This window comes from Lontra canadensis, unplaced genomic scaffold (assembly GCF_010015895.1).
Source record: "Lontra canadensis isolate GAN:19392208 unplaced genomic scaffold, GSC_riverotter_1.0 scaffold181, whole genome shotgun sequence".
Classification (NCBI taxonomy): domain Eukaryota; kingdom Metazoa; phylum Chordata; class Mammalia; order Carnivora; family Mustelidae; genus Lontra; species Lontra canadensis.
The window spans coordinates 428,213-449,240 of NW_022631175.1; the positions used below are offsets into that span (position 1 = coordinate 428,213).

The following is a 21,028-nucleotide window of genomic DNA, read 5'->3' on the forward strand; positions in this document are numbered from 1 at the left end:
GTTGCAAATGACAGAAGTCACTTCAGAGTGCCTCAAGGGAAGATGGGAATTCCAGGGATAAATTCTGGCTTTGGGCCCAGCTAAATCCAGGGGCTCCAAAAAATGTACATCTTCCTCCATTCTAGAGATCTGTTTTGCTCTGCATTGCACTCTCAGACATCCCTTCCCTTCCCCACCCCACCCCAAAGTTGACAAGAGGGTCCCCAGCATTACCCGCCTGCCCTCCAACCAGCTGTGCCACCAGACAGGGAAGAAGCTTATATTTTCTGATTTCCCCCATGTCCCTGAACAGGTTGTCAAGAGCCCAGCATGGGCCACACGCTGCTCCCTGAACCAATGCCAAGGCCAGGGGGACCACATGGCTAGGTGGCTAGGCCCAGGCCACATGACCAGTCCCCAGAGCAGGGGGGATAATGTTAACCACAGTGGGGAGCTGTGAATCCCCAAGGAGGCTGGGAGGCAGATCTGGACCCTAGTAGGACCCCAGGGCTCCTGGCATCTTGGGCCTGGGAGAGGGCCTGATGACCTCATGCTGGTCTGGGGTGGAACTCTGGTCCTCAGGAGCAGGACCTTTGCACATGCCTGAACTTCCCTTCTCAAGCCTGCTTGCTTCCTCTGGCCACCTGCCCTGGCTCTGCGCCGACCTGCACCAATTCCAGACCCAGCCCAGCCCCAGGCAGAGCCTGGCACCCTCCCCATCAACCCACCCTGCCCACCAACCTGTAATGCCAACCCCACCTGGAATTTTCTCGCTTTCTGTGTGAGGGTGCATTAGTGTTTCCCTCCCACCACTCCATAAGTGGTAGACAGGTGCCCAGGCTGGATTACTCTCACTCATCATGAAGTCCCCTTAAGCATCAGGACAGGCATGAAGCCACTGCTCAGGAATGAATGAATGAATGAATGAATGAATGTAGAGCCCTGCACAGTGAAGGCTGCTCCAGAGCCGGCTCCACTATTTCCCCGCAGAATGAGTCAACCAAACCCCTTCCTTACTGTCGCTGAGCCTCAGTATCCTCAGGGGGCAAATGGGGAAAACAAGGACCTGCAGAACCGTGGTGAAGCTAGAGGGAGATTACATCGGGGGAAAATGCCCCAGACAAGACGCAGAAAGCTTCGTTTTGTTCTCTAACACCACTGGGGAGGATCTGTTTAGAATTTCAAGATTTTTTTTTTTTTAAAGTAAAATAAAAAACACCAGATGGCTTCAAAGTACGCAAATGTTGGGCCAGTTCTCGTGACCTTCCTCGGGAGACCGAGGCCGGGAGAGCAGAAGGGAGGGGAGGAGACGGCCAGGAACCAGGGCGGAGGAACGCGGGTCCCAGTGACTCACGGCGGGGCCGGGTTCGGGCTCCAGGATCGCGGGCGGGCGAAGAAGCCCCTGGCCGGCGCGTGCCAGTGCGCTGAGGACAGACGGGCCAGCGAGGCTCAGGGCGGGGGGGCGGCTCCCCGGGTCGCCCCAGCTGCGCTCACGACCTGGGGAATCCCCGCCTTCCAGTTCCATCTCTCCAGTAAATCCTGGGTTCGATTTCTGCCACTGCCAGAAGTTGCCAATTCTGGCCTCCCCGTTAGGGCAAAGCCCCTTTCCACCTGGGAGGGGCCCCAGTTTTTCATCTATCCGGGGGGGCTCTAGAGTTCCCTCTTCACAGGGAGAGGGAGCAGGCTTGAAGGCCTCCCGTGCGCCCTGGGAGGAGCCCGGCACAGAGAGGGGCGCACCGGGGAGGCGCAGAGTGTGTGACGTTGTGCTCGGTGCCTTCACAGACTGTCTTAATCCTCACCAGGACCCGGTAGTGAGGGTCCACTGTCATCCCATTTTACAGACGGGGAAACTGAAGCAAGGAGCGACTCAGTCCCCCGCCCAAGGGCCCACGCCTAGATCGTTTTGAGTCTGGATTTGACCTCAGATCGTCTGCCGCCCCCAGTCCACGTCCAGGACCCGACGCCCACGCGCCGGGGGAGCCGGTAACCGCCCCTCACCGGGTTCCCTGCCTCCCGGGGGCCCAGTCCCCGCCGTTGTCACGACAACCGGGGACCAATGGGGAGCAGGCAGGCGGGAGGAGGCCCCGCCCCGGCCCCGCCTCTGGCGGAGGGCTCCGAGCTAAAAGGGCCGGAGGCCGGGCAGCGGGAGCCGAGGCCCGCGGAGTGCCAGGCGCGCACGGAATTCCGAGTGTCCAGAACGTGCAGAGTCCCCGAGCCGCGAAGGGTACGAGCAGCAGTCACGATGTGCGGTGAGTATGGTGGGCGCGCCTTCCGCGCCCCCCAGCCTCTGGGCGCCTGGACCCGAGAACGGGGCGCTGGGGACCCGGAGGTGGTGCGGAACGGGGGCATCGATCTGCCCCCGTCTTAGAACTAGGGGCTATCACCGTCCGGGCATGTCCTCTCCTGTCCCCGGTCCCCGAGTGGCTGTTCCTGGGAGGTGTGGGAGAGGAGGGTGTCTACCCTCGGTCCGGGACTTGGTCAGGACGACCCGGCCCAGCCCTCCACAGAGGAGCCAGAACTGGTCCTGTCCCGGGCCTGGACCTTCACAATACAGAAGTATTCGCACCCCCCACCCCATGTCCAGTACGGAAAGCGCCACCAAGTCGCCCACAAAGGCGGCCACGCGCAAGCTCACGCATCCCGGGCGCGGGGTACCTAACCCGGCTCTCAGCCTACCGCGCCCACCGAGGAGAGGCGGCCCCACCTGCACCCTCCCGGCAGCCCGCGGGACTAGCCCCCCTGGCGTCGGGAGCAGCCCTCTTGCGCTCGGGAAGGGCCTGTGCGTTCTCCTCGCGTCCCAAAATGAACCTCTGTCCCTGGGTTGATTCCGTGTTGCCACCTCTTGGCGGAAAGGGCTCTCGGCGAGGCTTGAGGAAGAGGCAGCCTCGAGTGAAGCTGGGAGAGGGAATCCGGAATGGGGAGCAGGGCTGGGCTCGGGAGTCCTGAACACCGTGGCGACTCGGTGCTGTCCGGGGAGACGGCTGGGCAGTGGGGAGGGCGGCTGCCGCCCTTCGCGCACATCTGCAATTCCTTACTCTCCTGGCTGGGCCGCCTCCGCTGGCTGGGGAGAGGGCCGGCCGGGAACTTCTGCTGGGACAAAAGGTCACTGTGCATTTTTTTTTTTTTTAGCTTGAGCAGGATTCAGTTACCCATTCCAGCCTCCTGTGGCTGGAGGACCTGGTGGAACTTTTGAAGCCATGAAAGGCCTCTGTCTGAGTTCGCCGGGGGCTGTGGGGTGGGATGTGCCAGCGGTCAGCCCTGGGCCAAGATCTATACAGGCCTTGTTTCTGAGGCCAGTCGCTGCTGAAAGTGAAAACGAACGTCTTACCAAGGATCCGCAGCCGGCTTTGGGATGCAGCCTTCCCCAGCCCAAGCAGGCATCAATTTAAATTCTTGAACCTTCAGCAAAAATCTCAGGGTTGCAGGGCGTCATTAACAATGTATAGGGCGCCTGTGGGTGTTTCTGGGCAGAGAGAGGAGGTAAAAGTGGAGGTTTTGCCAAAGCCCTTTGGGTTCTAAACCCCTCAGTGCGGCATTCAAGGCCCCTGATGGGAGGCCTTAGAGCCAGACTGGTGGACTGACCAAGACATTTGCTCTGGGAGGGTCTGCCCCTCTGGCGGTGGTACCCTCCCTCCTTCCTCTTCTCAGGTGCCCTCCTGCGCCCCACCTCCACCAGCACCCCAGCCTTCTTTCCTGCTTCCTACCTGCATCCAGCTTTCTCTGAAGTGCTTTGAGCCTAGTGGAGAGAGATGGACTCAGACTCTCCTGATCTGGGGTTTTGTTCTGCTTTCTTAAGGGGCCGCACATGTTTTGTCCCCTAAGGAAAAGATGAGCTCTGGGCTGTAACTACCTAGCCCGCCCCCCACCCCCAAGTAGATCCCACCCTGCGTGCCCCGGTGAAGGCAGGGAGCCATGTGCAACTCCCACATGGGAAAGTTGTTTCCTTTTCAAGTAGCCAGGAGAAAGTCTCAGCTGGGTGCTAAGATGTCTTTTACAGCTCTCTTACACTTGCCAGGCACCCCTTGCAAGGAGGACACTGTCCCGAGCTCAGACCTCAACAGCAGCAGCTGGCTAGAATTAAACACGTTATTCTGGTGTTTGTTTTTTGTTTTTTCCCCGGATGATGGCCTGTACATGTATGGCAAGTGATACTGGTTTTCTTTTCATGACTGTGTCTTTTTGTAGTGCATTTATTTAGGCTTTCAGAAACTTCATCACTTTTCTAGAAAAATACTAAGGAAATGGTTGCATACTGGATGCAAGGATAGGGTGAAAATTACAAAGATGCTCCTGGAATGAGTCACTTACCCTTGTCGCTTTCCGTGCGGGGACGCTGAGGCGTGAAGAGGTCTGTGCCCATCTCTGTCCAGGAGGGGTTGTTTTAGGCCTTCTTTCTGGGCTGGCGTTCGCCCCACTGTGATCTGCCACTTGGAAGCCTCCTCAGAGGTGGAGTCTCCAGGGCTGAGGTCCGACAGGGGCCAACGGTTGCTAAGAATGACCAGTCTCCACTTCATCTTCCCTGGGTCTCCTGCAGAAAGCCAGACCCAGTCCTAGCTGGGCTAAGAACTGCTCAGAGTTCCAAGCACACTGAGGGCACAGCAGAGGGACACAGACCCTCAGAGGTGATTGTGTTGACATCTGAGAGTTGCTGGCATTTTGCTGATTTTCCTCCTCTCCTTCCTTCTTCACTCATTCAGTAGTGACTGACTGCTCCTGGAGAGGTCCTGTGTTTGTCAGGACCTGGGGCCTCTGGGGCATGATCCTGCCCTCAGAGAAGAGCCCAGAAGTCAGAGAGGGGATGCAGAGGTGGTCACCAAGCAGGGGTGGGATAACCCATTAGGTAAATGCTGTCAGACGGGGAGAACCCTGGGACCTGTGCCAGACAGTGGGTGCCCATCCTTCTGTGTGGTACCCAGGGCTCAAACTATTTCTTACAGCCACCAAATGACACAATCGGGAGATTTTACATTAGGAGGTGGGATTTTCAGCTTCTCTTGAAAGAAAAAAAAAAAAGGAGAAGAAGGTGAGCACTGCTGAGTGTATCTATCTGCAGAGTACACCGTGGCTCCTGGGATGATGGGTGCAGGCTTCCCGGGTTCTCCTGCTCAGGTCCCTTACTCACTGACATTATAGGATGACCCGTGTGCAGTCTGAGCTTGAGACCCTAGCGTCACAGAGGCGGGGGGCCCTGACTTTGCCAGGAACGGGGCCACAAGTACGAGCTCTAGAGAGAGAAGTAGAGGCAGGAGGGCCGGGGAGGGACAGGGGCGCCCAGCTGAAGACACAGGCTGTCCAAAAGCACGGTAGCAGGGACCGCACATGTATGGACACTGGGCAAGGAGGCTTGCACTTCTGGTCGATGAATTCTTCAGGCTTCCCTATCCTTTACGACTTACTGCATTGAGTCATCTATGAGGCGGGGGGTGAAGCTGGCTCTGGAGAAGGAACAGATTCTTTGGTTTTTGCTAGAAGCGAAAACCCTCGCTTTGAATGCATTGCCTTTTGTCTTAGTTGGCGTAGTAGTGGCCGCCAGCAAAATATTACCACGAAGTTGCTGGTATAAAACAACATGAATTTATTTTCTCACAGTTTTGAAGACCAGAAGTCCAAAAGTCAGTTTTACCGAGCCAAGATCAAGGTGTCAGAAGGGCCCCCACTTTCTTCTGGACGCCCTACAGAAGAATCTGTTCCTTGTTGCTTCCAGCTTCTGACGGCTGCCAGGATTCCTTGGCCGTGTCTCCTTATTCCGTTATGTGCCTCTGTGGTCCCATCGCCTTCCCCAATTCCATATCAGATCTTCCTCTGCCTCCCTTTTATAACACTTGTGATTGAATCTAGGGCTCACCTGGATAATCCAGGAGAATCTCCCATCTCCAGATTTTTCACTTAACTGCATCTGTAAAGACCTTTTTCCATATACCTATTTTTACAGAATCTAGGGTTAGGACCTGATGTCTTTGAGGGCCATTATGTACCCTGCTATATTTGGGCTCTGGCTTTTAGGTGTCTTCCCCAAGAATCACCCAGTGTTGCTAATCCCAGATGTCAGGATATGGCCAAAAAGATGTTGAGCTGAGGGCCATCGGTATCCCCTCTGTGCCCTATGTGCACACCCAAGTCCCCTGGTCCCAGGACTTGCAGACTGGACCCACCACAGTCAGAGGTGAGTGTAGGAATCAGTCAAAGACTCTCTCCTTCACCGGCATGCACCACATACCCAGTTCGACCAAATAGTTTTCACAGTTTTTCTAGAAGTCAGGTCTTGTGTCATGTAAATACAACACTCACTCCATCTTACCCTCCCTCCATGTCTATAGTCTTCCCACTCATCTCTTCCCTGCAAGAAGTAGGCATGGTTTTATCCCTCAGAATCAAGGGGGGCTGGGACATACACACACACGCACACACACGGTCTATTCACTTGCATGGTGGTCTTCACGAAAGCTTGTCATGTGCTTAGGGGGCTTGTCTCTCATTTCAGACATCCAGGGAGATTACATGACATGGGAGAGAACTCACCCTTTTGTCCCAGACTTCTTCCCGCATGGGGAACTCCATCATATTTGACACCCCTTTCCTCCCTACAATGGTTCAGTTCATGGATGGATGCCACAGAAGGGACTAAGCTGGAGTTGATGGGACATAGACTCTGGGGTCAGGTCACTTGCCTTGCTACCTCTCCAAGCCATAAGAACCTTACAAAACAGAGCCCCTGCTTGGGGATGTGCAGATAAATGTTTGACAAGTGGCTCGCCATGGCTAATTTCAGGTCATCAGTTTGAGTGTGAGGTCCCTAAGCATGGGGTTGAGAAGAGATGCATGCGGTTGGCTCTCGGGAGCTCAGATCCTGCCAGCAGGACTCCCCTGGGCATTCAGACAGAGGGCTTCACAGAAACCAGCTGGAAAGGGGCTCAGTGCTGGAAGTGATCTCCCCACGTCCCCCTCTTCCTGCCCATTGTCACGCCACTCCTCCCTCAGTCAGTCTTATTCATCAGGGGTTTCCCAAGTTCACAAGAACCTTCTGGAAATTTTGTGACGTAACACAAGGAGGCAGTACTTTTAAATTGAAAGATTGTTTTTATAGTTCATGAAATTTGCTTATAAAGGAAGATGGACTTGAGGCAACAAACACCCTAAAGAGAAACTTCTCAGAGATTAATCTGATGCGAAAATAAAGAATTTTCATCTGATCATCTGATCATTTTTTATAGCCAAATTTTGGCAGGTTAAACAAGACTTACACTTCCTTTAAAGTATTTTTTAGTACAATGTAGAGTATATGTTGCTTCTCCCTTTGCTCTTCATAAAATCCTAAAATGACAGGGACACCAAGAACTTTTTTTATTAAAAATAGAAATGCCAACACGTTTACTGCAGGAAGCTGAGTCTCCTGTTATCACAGGGATTCCTGTGGTGGGGTAACTTTAACCCATGGAGTCCCAGTGAGACCAGAGGCAGGGAGAGGCTGTCCTGACCCTGAGCCAGGCCCTCCAATCCCCATGTCTTGGTGTGAGAACCTTGGCGTGGGATCTCTGCCTCTGCTCTCACTTCTGTGAGGAGGTAGCCACAATTGTCCCCATTTCATCAAGATGGTGTTGCCCAGAGAGGGCACCACTCAGTGGGCTTCCCAACCTGGGGCCTCACCCAAGAGAGTAGGCCTGTCCCCCCTTTCCTAGCACACCACATACACACACCCAACCCTCAAACCCTTTCTCACAGCCATACATGCTCACGTTCACACTCATACTCACATGTACCCAACACTCAAACACACACATATCCAATGCTCAAATACATTCACACTCCTACACATCCCCACACCACACGTACTCATATGTATTCACGCACACCAACGTGCTCACTCACACACACGCCCCTGATACTCAGACACACACACATAGATGTACACACACACACACACACACACACACACACACACACACTCAGGAATTTTCTGAGACTGAAGTTCAACCGGCAAGCATGTCTTTTGTCTGGGTGGGGAGTGACCCTACTTGAAAATTGGACTAGCGTCTAATTTGACCTAGGCTCGAGGGCTAAGGAGGTCAGCCCCTTCAATACTGAGAAGCATGGGATGGTGGTGGAAGGATCACCCTTGGTCTGGGGGAGGGGTGGTCCCAGTCTGGCTGGGTGGTGATGTGGACCCAGGGGCTGAGTCCTCACCCTGGTGGGGTGCAGGCTGGATCTCTACCCAGAACTGTCTCCCCCCCACCCCCCATTCACAGTGAGGACAGGGCTTTCATTGTGAAGCTGATGCTCGGAGGGAGGGACAGATTTTCGAAAACTACAGCCACATTTTCAGAATACAGACCCCAGCCTGCCCACTGTGAATTTGACCTCTTCCCCTGTCCTCTAGGCCTCAGACAGTCCCTGCTCCCCTCCCCACCACCCCAGGCATTCCAGGGGTTAGAAAGATTCCAGGAGTTCACTGCTTCTAGTTCTGGCCCTGTGTCCGGGGATTATCTGTCACTTGGAGGTTGAGTGTCCCTTGTGTGTGTGGAAGGGCCTTGTCTTGGTGCCTTTGGCCCTGAGTCACCTGTACAATCACTCAAGCCCTTTTGCAGAGGGAGTGCTAGAACCCCCCAGACCCTCAAGATGAGCCAGGCAGAAAGGGCCACAGTGCCCTTTCAAAGGGCTAGTCTCCATCCTGCATCACATCTGGAGCCTTTTCTGGAGTTTATCTCGACTTTTCTCCCTCTAGACATTTTGTTCCCTCACTTCCCCCTCAGATTTAAGAGTAAGGCCCTGAAAAGCTCTTTGGAAACTCTGGATGCTGGGGTGGGGTGTGGGCATGGGACATGTGCTGAGCTGGGCTGGTTAGGCCACAGCAGTCTCTGTCCCAAGGCAAGACATTTCTGGGATTTCATCATCCTGCCTGTGCAAGGGAGGGAGGGATATGGGGAGCAAGGGGGCAGACTTGCTGTCGTTGCCACGGCCTAGATGGGCAGAGAAAGTGGAGTTGGAATCAGCAATGTCTGGTGGGGGCCAAGAGGAGCTTCCTGATGTCACCATGACCCCAGGCCCTATGGTTGGGGGAGGGCAGTCAGAGGTCTTCCCATCAGGGGTGAGGTGGGCATCTGTCCATAGATGTGAGCTGTCTCTCTCTATGTGAGGTATTTCTCACCCCTTGGAGTAGGATCGTAAGGCAGGGTTTACACTGATTTGTGGGGGGATGGGGGCAACAGGGAGACACCCTGCAATCACTCAGATAGACCCAGCTGTGTCTTACTCGGGTCTTTGGCCTTGGAGCCAGACAGGGGCCCTGTCTGTTCTCAGGAACCGCAGCCTTGGCCCCGGACCCGGGGAGGATCTGACGAGATAAGGTTCTGAAAGAACTGTCTTCCTGGGTGCCACGTGCACCTGCTGCTTGGTGTCTTCCACACCCCAGGAGCGGGAGGACCCTTGCGGGACCTTGGGCCCGTCCTTTTACGTGCTGGAAGGGGAGCTCAGATAGGGCTTTCTCCTTCTTGTGGCCCTGGTTCTTCTGGGTGAGTGGGGTCCTGGAGCCATGCAGAAGTCAGGGAAATCAGACTGCCCTCAATAACAATCCCATGCCTACCAATGTCTAACATGTGCAGCAGCACATGCTAAGGTAGTGTATATGGGCACATGGCAAAATATTGTGACCATACAAAGCACACACGTGCACTAGAAAGGGATTTCTGCCCGTATCCAGTACCCTCCTCCGAGGCAATCACTGCACCCTCATCCCACCCCAGGGTCTTGGATGCCCTTCCAGAAATACTGTCTGTGTCTCCCCACCCCTCCCTGCATAATTTAGCCATGTTCTGCAAGCTGCTTTTTCCCCTTGACACATCTTGGAGCTTGTTTTCCAAGAGAACGCAGAGCCTCACCTTGTTCTCTGTGGAAAAGTGGTCCCATGGTGGCCCCGCCACGTGGCTGTGGTGCTGTCACTTACCTGGTCCCTGCCAAGCCTCAGGGTGTCCCGCATCTTCAAGGACCGCAAACAGCACCGAGCTGAGCTACCGTCCTCGTGCACGCACACGCCCCTCTGCAGGGATAGTGGTTGGATCCATGCCTAGCAACCGCTCTGGTCCACAGATGTGTACATTTTTAATTCTGAAAGCTTGTCCAATTGCCTTCTAGAAGGGGGGTGCAAGTTTAAACTCTCGCTGGATCGTCGAACTGTTTGATCTTTCCTGATCTCATAGGTAAAAAATGGAGTCTCGGGGGTAGCTTTTGTTAACAATGGTAGGGATTCCAGAAGGGAATTCTGATGTGAATGATGAGAGAAAGGCCCGGGAGAGCAGTTTTACTCCATTTCTTTATTTTTCTAAAATAGTAAGAGCCTGGTGTCGATGCTGAGGTTTTATTCCCCCCCTCCCCGCACACTTCATCTCCAGAGAGTGCAAGGGAAAGCCTGCCAAGAGAGAGCTGGAGAGGAGAGGGATGCCGCTTAGTTAATGAAAGAGCTTACTTGAATAGATGTCCGCATGCAGGAGATTTTATGCTGAAATTAGATTCATGCTTTCTTGTGCAAAGACCTTGAAAACCACTCCTTGGCAGCCCCCCTCACCACAGGGTTCTCCCAGACTGTGCAAGAGCGGCTGGGAGCCTCCTGGCTGGGTGCGGAAACAGCTGGTGGTCCTGAGGACAAGGACACTTTAACCAGCACCCCCACCTCCCCACCAAGAAGACTGCTGTCAGGATCTGAGAGCCAGAGGCACCTCCAGCAGCGTCCGTGCCTGACAGAAGGATTTCATAAGTGCACTTTGGCCCAGAGGAAGGGCACTCGCAGGGGAGAATCAGAAGCAGAGCCTTGGAGCACTCTCATGAATGCATTTCAGATTGCAAACCTCTCCCAAGTTGGTATCTGGGCCTTTGAGTCATCTGCAGTGTCTGCTCCCCTGTGTGAGGTGCAGCTGTAATTCTAGAAGGATTCCGGGATGCCGGGGAAGACCAAAAATGACCTGTGAGGGGCTCCCCCCTTCACGCAGTGATCTCCCATGCCTACGTGGCATTTAGGGTGCCCGGAATTCACCTGCGTCCTCCCGGGGAACTTTCTGATATTTTGGGGGAATAATTAACGTTATGAAAATTTCACCCGAACATTAGATTGTAGTGGTGGTCGGTCGACTCTGTGAACACAGAGTTGACCTTGAACGATGGGGGGTGTTAGGGATGCCAGCACCCCATGCCACTGAAAATTCGCGTGTAACTCTGATTCCCCCAAAACTTAGCTACCGTTGAGTGGAAGCCTCACCCAGAAGCATTAATACATAGACTGTGTGTTAATGGACCATATACTGTATTCTCATATTAAGTAAGCTAGAGAAAAGCCAATGTTATTAAGAAAATCATAAGGAAGAGGAGTGCCTGGGTGGCTCAGTCGGTTGGGCGGCTGCCTTCAGCTCTGGTCATGATCCCAGGGTCCTAGGATCAAGCTCCTCATTGGGCTCCCTGCTCAGCGGGGAGCCGCTTCTCCTTCTCCCTCTGGCTGCTGCCCCCACCCTTGCTTGTGTTCTCTTTCTGTGCCAAATAAATAAGTAAACAAACAAATAAATCTTAAAAAGAAAGGAAGGAGGAAGGAAAGAAAGAGAGAGGAAGGGATGAAATAAGGAAGAGAAAATATATTTACAGTACAGTACTGTAGTTATTAAAAAAAAAAAAAAAAGGTGGTCCTGGGCAGTTCATTCCCGTGTTCTTCAAGGGCCGACTGTCCTGAAAACCATCGAATTATACACTTTAAATGGGGAAATATTACAGTATGGGACTTATATCCCAATAGAGCTGTTCAAAATTGTTTAATGTTTCCATTAGAAGGTAAATATTGGGTTTTTTTGTTTTGGTGGGGTTATCTTAGTGAGTAGGGTGACAAAAATATGTCCTCTGCCCAGACGTGTTGAGGTCCGAAGGGTAGGGTATGGTGTGAGCTCCTGTGTGACACAGACACTCCGCTCCTTCACCCAAGGGGGGCGAGGGGGGGACGCCTAAGTTGCACATGAGACTTCAGACTCGGCGGCTCTCACCTGACCTCGAGTCAGCCAGGAACACAAAAATAGCTGACCGCCAAAATTATCCTCAGCCGTGTTAAAAAGAAAGCATCTGCCCTGGGTCAGAAAGCACAGGGTGCATGTTTTTATATAGAGATTCTGCACTTTCATACTTGAGTTCAAATATAGCCCATGTACAGTAACACATACAGGACATAAGCATGCAAAATGTCATTTTTAGCGGTGTTTAATTTTATCGCCTTGCTTTCGACTACTTCTAGAATGAATTCTAGCCAGCTTAACATTCGTCTGCTGTGACCATGATCACATCTCTCTAAGTGACGTCGAATCACTCATTCAGAAACATTGTATTGGCTTGAATCTAATCTTTTTTATGACTGGAGATTTTACAGGAGGTTTTGTGTACAATTGTGCTCAGCCTTCAGTTTCCCTTAGAAAGGTTGTCCTCTCTGAGGTTCCTCTCTGGCATTCGCCCCCTCCCAGTTTTATTGAGATAGAATAGATGTGTATCATCGCATACGTTTCGGGTGTACCAAGTGATTTGGTATAGGTGTGTATCGTGAAGCAATTGCCACAGTAAGATTAGTAAACATTGGGGGTGGGTGGGAGGGATGGGGTGGCTGGGTGACAGACATTGGGGACAGTGACGGACAGTGTGTTACGGTGAGAGCTATGTATTGTGTAAGACTAATGAATCACAGACCTGCACCCTGAAACAAATAATACATTATATGTCAATTAAAAAAAATAAAATAAAACAAATCCCCAGGAAAAAAAAAAGATTAGTGAACATTCATCCCCTCACATAGTTAACACTTTTTCCTTGTGAGGAGAACTCTGAAGAGCTACTCTCTTAGCAACTTTCAGATATACAATAGAGCATTATTAACTGAAGTCACCACACCATCCATTACATCTCCAGGACTTACTTACCTTACAACTGGAAATTTGTATGCTTTGACCATCTTTACCAGGGTCCCCCATCTCCTGCTCCATGCCGCCTCCCCCCACCCCGGCCTCTGCCAACCACCAATCTGATCTCTGTATCTATGAGTTTGGGTTTTTTTTTTAGACTCCTCATATGAGATAATACAGTATTGGTCTCGCTCTGTCTGACTTACTTCACTTAGCCTAATGCCCTCCAGTTCCATCCGTGTTGCTGCAAATGGCAGGATTTCCTTCCTTTTTATGGCCGAGGAATAGTCCATTGTAAATATATACCGTAATTTTTCTATCCATTCATCTACGGTTGGACACTTTGCTCGTTTCCATGCCTTGGCTATGGCAAATAATGGTGCGGTGAACGTGAAGGTGCAGATACCTGGCAAAGTTTTAATCTTGGTCAGACCTTTCTGTCATCCCAGGAAAACAGTGGGAAAATTTTAAATTAAAGTTAAATGATTAAAATTTGGGAAATAGGCCTTTTCATCCCATTCATCCCTGAGGCAACACTGCCCAGTGGTTAGGAGCATTTTAAGTCCTGAGGTCAAGTCACAGCCTCGCGGGCTCCTGGTCCAGAAAGGGACTGATGGGAGCTTTGATTGACATCTGTGTGAGAACGCTTGGCCCAGTGCCTGGCACGTAGTGAGTCCTCAGTAAGATGAGTTACTATGAATATTCCTGAAGGCCAGAATTCTTCACGATCTATACTCTTGCTTCCCTGAATAAAGTAGATTTACAGTCACTCTACTCCACATACGTTTATTGAACAAGGACGGTGTGCCAAGACATAGTGAGAAGTATAAAGATAGACGTGCCAGCCTGTGTTCTTACTGGGGGATGAAGGTGTTCCAAGATGCACGGGCACAGGGGTGGCCCAGAGAAGGGAGCACACCCGGTGGGGGCCTGGGAGGGATGAGCCAGCCCTGGGAGGTGGTGGAAGCTGAGCTTTGAGGAGGTCAGATTCCCCCCAATGGAGCAGGGTGGACAAAAGGAAAGAGAGATGCCAGGATAAGGAGCTTGAAGGGTGGGACAGAGGCAGACCAGGGGTCCATAGTCTCAGGGCAAAGGAGTTTGGGGAGAACACCAATAGCGCGACTGTTCCTTCCTTTTTGGGAAAATAGTATTTTGAAATACAAATACAGAAAATATAGCCACATAAAGTCTTCTGGGCATGCAGATCTATCTTGAGGATAGGGATTCTCTGCGGGCCAAGAGGTGGTTTTATTTTTGCTACTGTAAAAGCAACATTTAAAGCAACATTTATTGATGCTAAAGCTCCAGGCTACAGGGGCGAGTGGGAAAAAGGGGTCGAGGTCTCAGTCCCTGTTTCACCTGCTGTAGGAGGACTCTTCCCAGGCCTGTTCTATGCAGATCAAGGGGTCCACATAGACAAGGACTCCAGACATTCCCAAGTGGCCAGGCAGTTTTGCTGATCCTTGGTATTATATATTTTTTTAAAGATTTTATTTATTTATTTGTGAGAAAGGGGGAGAGAGAGCACACAAGCAGAGGGAGCAGCCGAAGGAAAGGGAGAAGCAGGCTCACTGTGGATCAGGGAGCCTGATACGGGACTTGATCCGGGACCCTGAGATCATGACCTGAGCTGAAAGCAGGTGCTTAACCTACTGAGCCATTCAGGCGCCCCTGATCTTTGCTATTCTAAATGAAAGCCAGGTCACGAAGTACAGTCGTAGGAGAAATTCTCCGCAGGGGAGCTGTCAGGCCACGGTGTCTGATATGTTCTTCACATGCCTCCTGAGACTTCTTGTCATGGGCTGGGCTGTGGGCCAGGTGCGTCCCGAAGCAGGAGGGGAGCACGGCTCTTGGGTATGTCAGGGGAAGGCCACACGTGCAGCGCAGAAGCTGTCAGGCCATGCCACCCGTGCCTGTGTCCCCAGAACTGTTTTTTTCCCAAACACTGACCAGGTGGTTGACAGACGTGTGGTTCCCCTCTCTTTTCACAGGAATCTTCGCATACATGAACTACAGAGTGCCCCGGACGAGGAAGGAGATTTTTGAGACCCTCATTAAGGGCCTGCAGAGGCTTGAGTACAGAGGCTACGACTCCGCGGGTAGGTCCTACGGGCTGTCACGGTGTATACACAGCGCATTTGTTCATTTAACTTGAAAACTAGAGAAAAGTAGAAAGAAGAAATAAGGTTAAAAAAAAAAAGAAAACTCCACCCAAAGCCCTCCCGTCAATATCTTTGCGTCCCTGTCCTGGTCACTGTTGAGCCTATGTTAGGTTAGGGTGGTCTGTTGGCGGGGCGGGGGGGGGTGGCAGGGGTTGTCGTGCATAGGTATTTTTTGTTTTTACCTGATTATTGTTATAGAATTATAATTTGATGTCCTGTTTTCATCTCTCTACTGCATTGTCCGTTATCCCAAACTTTTCCGGTGGTCTTTTTTTTTTTTAATTAACATATAAGGTATTATTTGCCCCAGGGGTACAGGTCTGTGAATCGTCAGGCTTACACACTTCACAGCACTCACCATAGCACATGCCCTCCCCAATGTCCATAACCCCACCCCGCTCTCCCTACCCACTTCTCCCCAGCAACCCTCAGTTTGTTTTGTGAGATTAAGAGTCTCTTATGGTTTGTCTCCCTCCCGATCCCATCTTGTTTCATTTTTTCCTTCCTTAACCCCAAACCCCCTGCCTGCCTCTCAACTTCATCATATCAGTGAGATCATACGATAGTTGTCTTTCTCTGATTGACTTTATTTCGCTCAGCACAATACCCTCTAGTTCCATCCACGTCGTCGCAAATGGCAAGATTTCATTTCTTTTGATGACTGCATAGTATTCCATTGTATATATATACCACATCTTCTTTATCCATTCATCTATTGATGGACATCTAGGTTCTTTCCATAGTTTGGCTGTTATGGACATTGCTGCTATAAATATTGGGTTGCCTGATGGTCTTTCTCAGTGGCTGCACACTTCTGTGAGGATAGTTAGTCTGCTTCCCATTTTCAATTAAGCAGCCTAGGGAGAAACGGGAGCCAGATAATTTTATGCCTCTGTTCATTCCTAATGGAAAGTGAGTCAAATGAAGGATTGTAGGAATGCTGATGCAACAGGGACACCAGCCAAAGCACAGGGCCCAGTGCACAGCACAATGAAGGCCCTCCTGCGAACCCACTGCCTTCGGTGGTGGGCCTGGAGGTGCCTCCCTCACAGGTGGCCCTCCGGGGCTACACCCTGGTTAGACCCGGGCTAGGTTGCCACAGCCTCTTCTCTGCAAGTCAACGTCCTCAACACTGTCTAGTTCTCTTCCAGGCCACCCGCCTGGCAAACAAGAAATGATAAGTCCACAGAGCTCTGCAGCCCTCTCCTGGGGTCGTACTCTGTAATGAGGTGTGGGAGACACAACTTCAATGCCAATACCAAAAAAAAAAAAAAAAAAGAAATTGTGTGTATACCACAGGTGTGGCCATCGATGGACATAATAACGAAGTCAAAGAAAGACATATCCAGCTGGTCAAGAAAAGAGGGAATGTCAAGGCACTTGATGAGGAACTTTATAGTAAGTGGACCACAGGCCTGGTCAGAGCGATAAAGGCCTTATGGGTCAGTTAAAAACCTTTTATGCCAGCAATACCCGAGACTAAAAATAGGAGCTCATCCAAGTGCAGGTAAACAGAAAGGGGGTTCAGCCCACATGGTAAAACTGTGTTTCTCAGGGTGTGGGATGAGTTTTTTTGGTTTTTTTTTAGGAGGTGGGGCATGAGCATTTAAAAAAAAATTCAGCACTTACATATTTATTTTCATTTTTCTGGCAGATGATATTGCTATTCCATTGATCGTGGCGACCCATAATTGGTTTTTTTTTTTTCCCCCAAGAAGCTCATTTTGGTTAGTGAGTTAGGTTACTGGTAAAGACTGAGTAAACCGCAGCAGGGATCTGGCAGAAATCCCCAGAGTGGGGCCCTCGCAGTGGAAGGTGGGACGTAGCTTTCGATGTAGCTGAGGCGCGTGCGTATAATGACATCACCTTCCCCTAACGGTACTGTGTCAACGCTTACTTTCCCTTGATCTAGAACAAGACAGCATGGACTTAAAGGTGGAGTTTGAGACCCACTTCGGCATTGCCCACACGCGCTGGGCCACCCATGGGGTCCCCAATGCTGTCAACAGCCATCCACAACGCTCAGACAAAGGCAACGGTATGTAACATGGCCTTGCCCACCCCCCCAGTCCAGAAGGTTCTGCCTGGCCCTTGATCCAACCCCACTCCCAGCTGGCTTGCTTCTCTCCCAGCCCTGTCTTCCCTGAGGAACCCATCCCCAGGGGGTGGCAGCCAGCCCCAGACAGGAGGCAAACTCAGCCTCGCTCCTGGGTGGTGCTGACCTCCCCAGGAAAACAGCGGCACTTCCAGGGGCTGCTGCTGGCTCCTGAGACCCAGCCTGAGTAGGACTTGGCAGCAGAGGGGTCGAAGAGTCTGGGCACTGTTCTTCAACAAGGGACTGCGGTGTTCTGGAGGGCTGGGCGCCCTCAGGGAGGGGTAGGTTTCCTTCCCTCCTGAAGAGAGAGGTTTGCGCCAGGGCGGTGGCGGTGCTGATTCTGGTTCATGTCGGGAGGTGCCCGCTCCAGTCCTGGGCCCTGTGGTGACACCTTGGCTGCCACAAACTTGTGATCTGGACAAGCAGCCCAGGGGCTCCCTCCAAGCACCAGAGCACTCCACGTGGCTCGCTGCAGGGTTTTTAGGCCTGAGAATGATCATACCTGGAAGTCGAGACTTCTGGCATCCCTTGAAAAACTAGAAGGTGTGGTACCTGGGCTCGGGGTACCTTAGAGTTCCACTGACAAGCAGTGATCCACGGTCACAAAGTGGGGACATGGAAACTGCTCAGGACCGTCCCAAGGATACCGGGCCCTCTCTGGTAGGCTGCAGGCTCCTCAGTTCTCCCAGCCACCCCCTTGGGGCAGCCCCAGCTCATGGATCCACATCCTATGCCTGGGCCCTCCTGGAAAGTTCTGCATGCCATCGTTCTTAATGCCCCTGAGTCCCTCTCGTGGGGGATGTCCTGGTAGGTCTGGAAATCCCGGTGGGTCTCCTTTCTAGGTTAGACCTGGTCAAGCCAGAAGCCCCCACTGACCCACACCTGAGCATGGTGGGGGAGGGTATCCAGCAGAGAGAATGCTCTCTGGTGTCAGCTGGGACCTCCACCTGAAGACATCTCTTGGCATCATGCAAGTCCTCGTCGAGCCCCATATTAGAGTAGAAATCAGAGACATCAGAGTCATTGAGGCTCTGAGTGCTAATGGATAGGCACTTAGCTACACACTTGGCAAGCCTCACTGCCGTTCATCGTCATGGAGTTTGGGGCACAGGAGAGACTCTGACGCCTCCCAGCTCAGTGTCCTTTATCCCTGGGAACGGTGGCTCATCCTGCTCAATTTGGAAGGCTGAGCCCCAAGTGCTCTGCTCGGCAGAACAGCTGGGGTCGCAGGTAGTAAGTTTTTGCTAGGGATTGACCCTTGGATCTGGTCCATGCCCTGAACCAGCCAGCGTCCCTGTGCTAGGGCAGGTGCCCTACATCCAGGAGGCAGACAGCAGACCCCATGGTCATGAGGATCTAGAATGTGCATCCGCCAAATCCCAAGCCAGATACAGAGGCTGATCCCCAGACCATGTATGCTGAGATGTCACCCCAGGTGATAAGGTGAACCCCCACTTCAGTGTAGATGATGACTCTGTGTCCCCCTGAAGCAGAGAGGCTCCAAGCAGATCTCCCCCACCACACACACCCAAACTGGAAAATGCCTGCCCTGACTCAGGATGAGTAATTGCAAATGACATGAGAAATAAGCAAAGATTCGTAGAATTTCTTTAGCAACTCATCAGGGATGACTGAAAAGCATATTTTGAAGAAAAGCTTACAGCCAGCAACAGCATTACACAAGAAAATTACAGAGTTCTCACAAAGAAAACATGGATTCTGGGAAACAAACTACCAATGAGAAGTTGAGACAATCGACTGAAATGAAAAAAAATGGGACAGGGTTCGGAAAGTAGACTGAAGACACCGTGTCAGAGTCAGTAGGAAAAATAAGGGGATGGATATGGACACAGTTAATAAAAAGGTGCATTATGGGTGTCCCCGAGAAGAGAACAGAGCAAATAAAGTAAAAAAAAACCAAAACAAAAGAAAAGGAAAACAAAAACAAGGCCGTAATAGAGTTCAGCTGTGCCTAGTGCATTTGCCAAAATGGCTTTTCTATCCAAGTCCTCCCAGTTTTTGTGTGAGCTCTCCAAAGTAAACAACAGAATGTAAAAAAAAAAAAAAATAGTAGGGCGGAAATGATAAAAATAATGAAAAAGAGTAAAGGACTATCCTGTACTGAAAAGAAAAAAAAAAACCCTGAAGACCCAGTTTCACTGAAGGATAGGAAATCTCAAGGTCAATAAAGGGTCTTCCTATCATCTGGGCTCAGGAGGTATGGGGGTTACTTACCCAGAAACAAAAAAAATCTCAGGCTGGTTTTAGACCTTCAAGTTACTCGTCAGCCGTTGATTGAGAAAATGCAGTGGTGACTGAGCAGATGTATCCCTCACTTTCCCAGCATTGACCAGGGGGTCCCCCATGCAGGGAGTAGCTGGACATGAGCAGGGTTTGCTGCTGGTGCTTGGGGAGGTGGGAGAAGCCACAGCAGGCAGATCCTGCAGAGAGAAGTGCTCGTGGCCACACAGGAATGTGGGTGAGCACAAGGATGCCAGATTTTTCCTCCCGTGAGAAATCAGGATTTTTAATTTAATTTAATTTAATGTTAAGATATTACTTATCTGAGAGGGAGAGAGAGAGGATGAGTGGGGGAGCAGCAGTGGGAGAGAGAGAAGCAGACTCCCCACTGAGCAGGGAGCCTGAAGCAGGGCTTGATCCTGGGACTCCAGGATCATGATCTGAGCTGAAGGCAGACACTGAACCCACTGAGCCACCCGGGTTCCCCTAGGGTTTTTAAAAAACAGATTTTATTTCTTCAGTAGCAAGAGAGAGAGCCCGAATGCACGGTGGGAAGGGGCAGAGGGAGAAGCAAACTCCCTGCTGAGCAGGGAGCCTGATATGGGCTTGATCCCAGGATCCCGGAATCATGACCTAAGCCGAAGGCAGATACTTAACCCAATGAGCCACCCAGGTGCCCCGAGAAAAATCAGGATTTTTAAGTGAAACTTCAAAATTTTTAAACTTAAATCTTTTTTACAATGCAGTGTGGGTCAAACAAAGCACCCATGTGGACTGCCAGCTTGTGGCCTCCTTGAGCCTAAAGCAGGTTGGGACTGCCTGGGCTAGTTTCTAGATTCCGAAGAGTTCATCCTGCCCCATTTTACCTAAATACCAAAGTGTGTTTGGGGATGCTGTAGGCCACAGGTCAGAGCCCTGTGCGAGGTCAGGCAGGCAGGTGCTCTTTACCCGAAGAGAGCTGTGCATTTCCTCAGGGTTGAACTGAGGTGGTGGTAGATGGTAGTCATCAGCTCTCATCAGCCTCAGTGATGTTTGCTACACAGCGGACCCAGTGGTAGCTGAGCTGCCGAGTTTCAAGCTGTCACATCACTGTCCTTCATTTCTGGCTTGAACGTCACTTTCTCATAGCATTTCTGTCTTCGCCATACTTCTCTTCCAGAATTCGTAGTCATCCATAACGGGATCATCACAAATTACAAAGACCTGAGGAAGTTTCTGGTAAGATCCTTCCCCTGGGTTGACGTGGAAGTCAAGTGGTCTTCCCTGGGAACTTTCCAACCAGCTCGTTTCCCACCGGAAACAGAGGCGGGAGCTGAGTGAGACCCGCTCTCAGTCACATGTGAGCATTGGATAAACGTCGTCCCGGCTTGGCCGAGCTCCCCATGTCTTGCTGGAGAAGATAACCGGGCCTTTGCACGTACCTCCAGTGTATTGCAGATTCCCATAAGCCAAAGAACACGAACTTCCTTTTATTAAGGTGTCTGCACTTTCATAAAGTGTTGACATAACACATCAACTCATACACCAAATGGAATGTGGGGTGGGAAGACAGACGGCGAGTGTTTAATATATGAAGAGGTTGTGGTGTGGACTGGGATGTGGGTGGATTTGACTCAACATCTTTGATCATGTCGCCTGCTGTT

The 21,028-nt window shown here is 51.4% G+C and overlaps 1 protein-coding gene across 1 annotated transcript in view; it reads left to right on the top strand.

The window, feature by feature from the left end:
- The first annotated feature begins 2,035 nt into the window (after positions 1 to 2,035).
- Positions 2,036 to 21,028, top strand: part of GFPT2 (glutamine-fructose-6-phosphate transaminase 2) — a 42,018-nt gene continuing 23,025 nt past the window's right edge. Inside the window, exons 1-5 of the mRNA XM_032846835.1 lie at positions 2,036 to 2,228; positions 14,879 to 14,986; positions 16,349 to 16,447; positions 16,962 to 17,087; positions 20,545 to 20,603. Coding sequence (XP_032702726.1) covers positions 2,036 to 2,228; positions 14,879 to 14,986; positions 16,349 to 16,447; positions 16,962 to 17,087; positions 20,545 to 20,603 — 585 coding nt within the window. The remainder of the gene's footprint in view (positions 2,229 to 14,878; positions 14,987 to 16,348; positions 16,448 to 16,961; positions 17,088 to 20,544; positions 20,604 to 21,028) is intronic.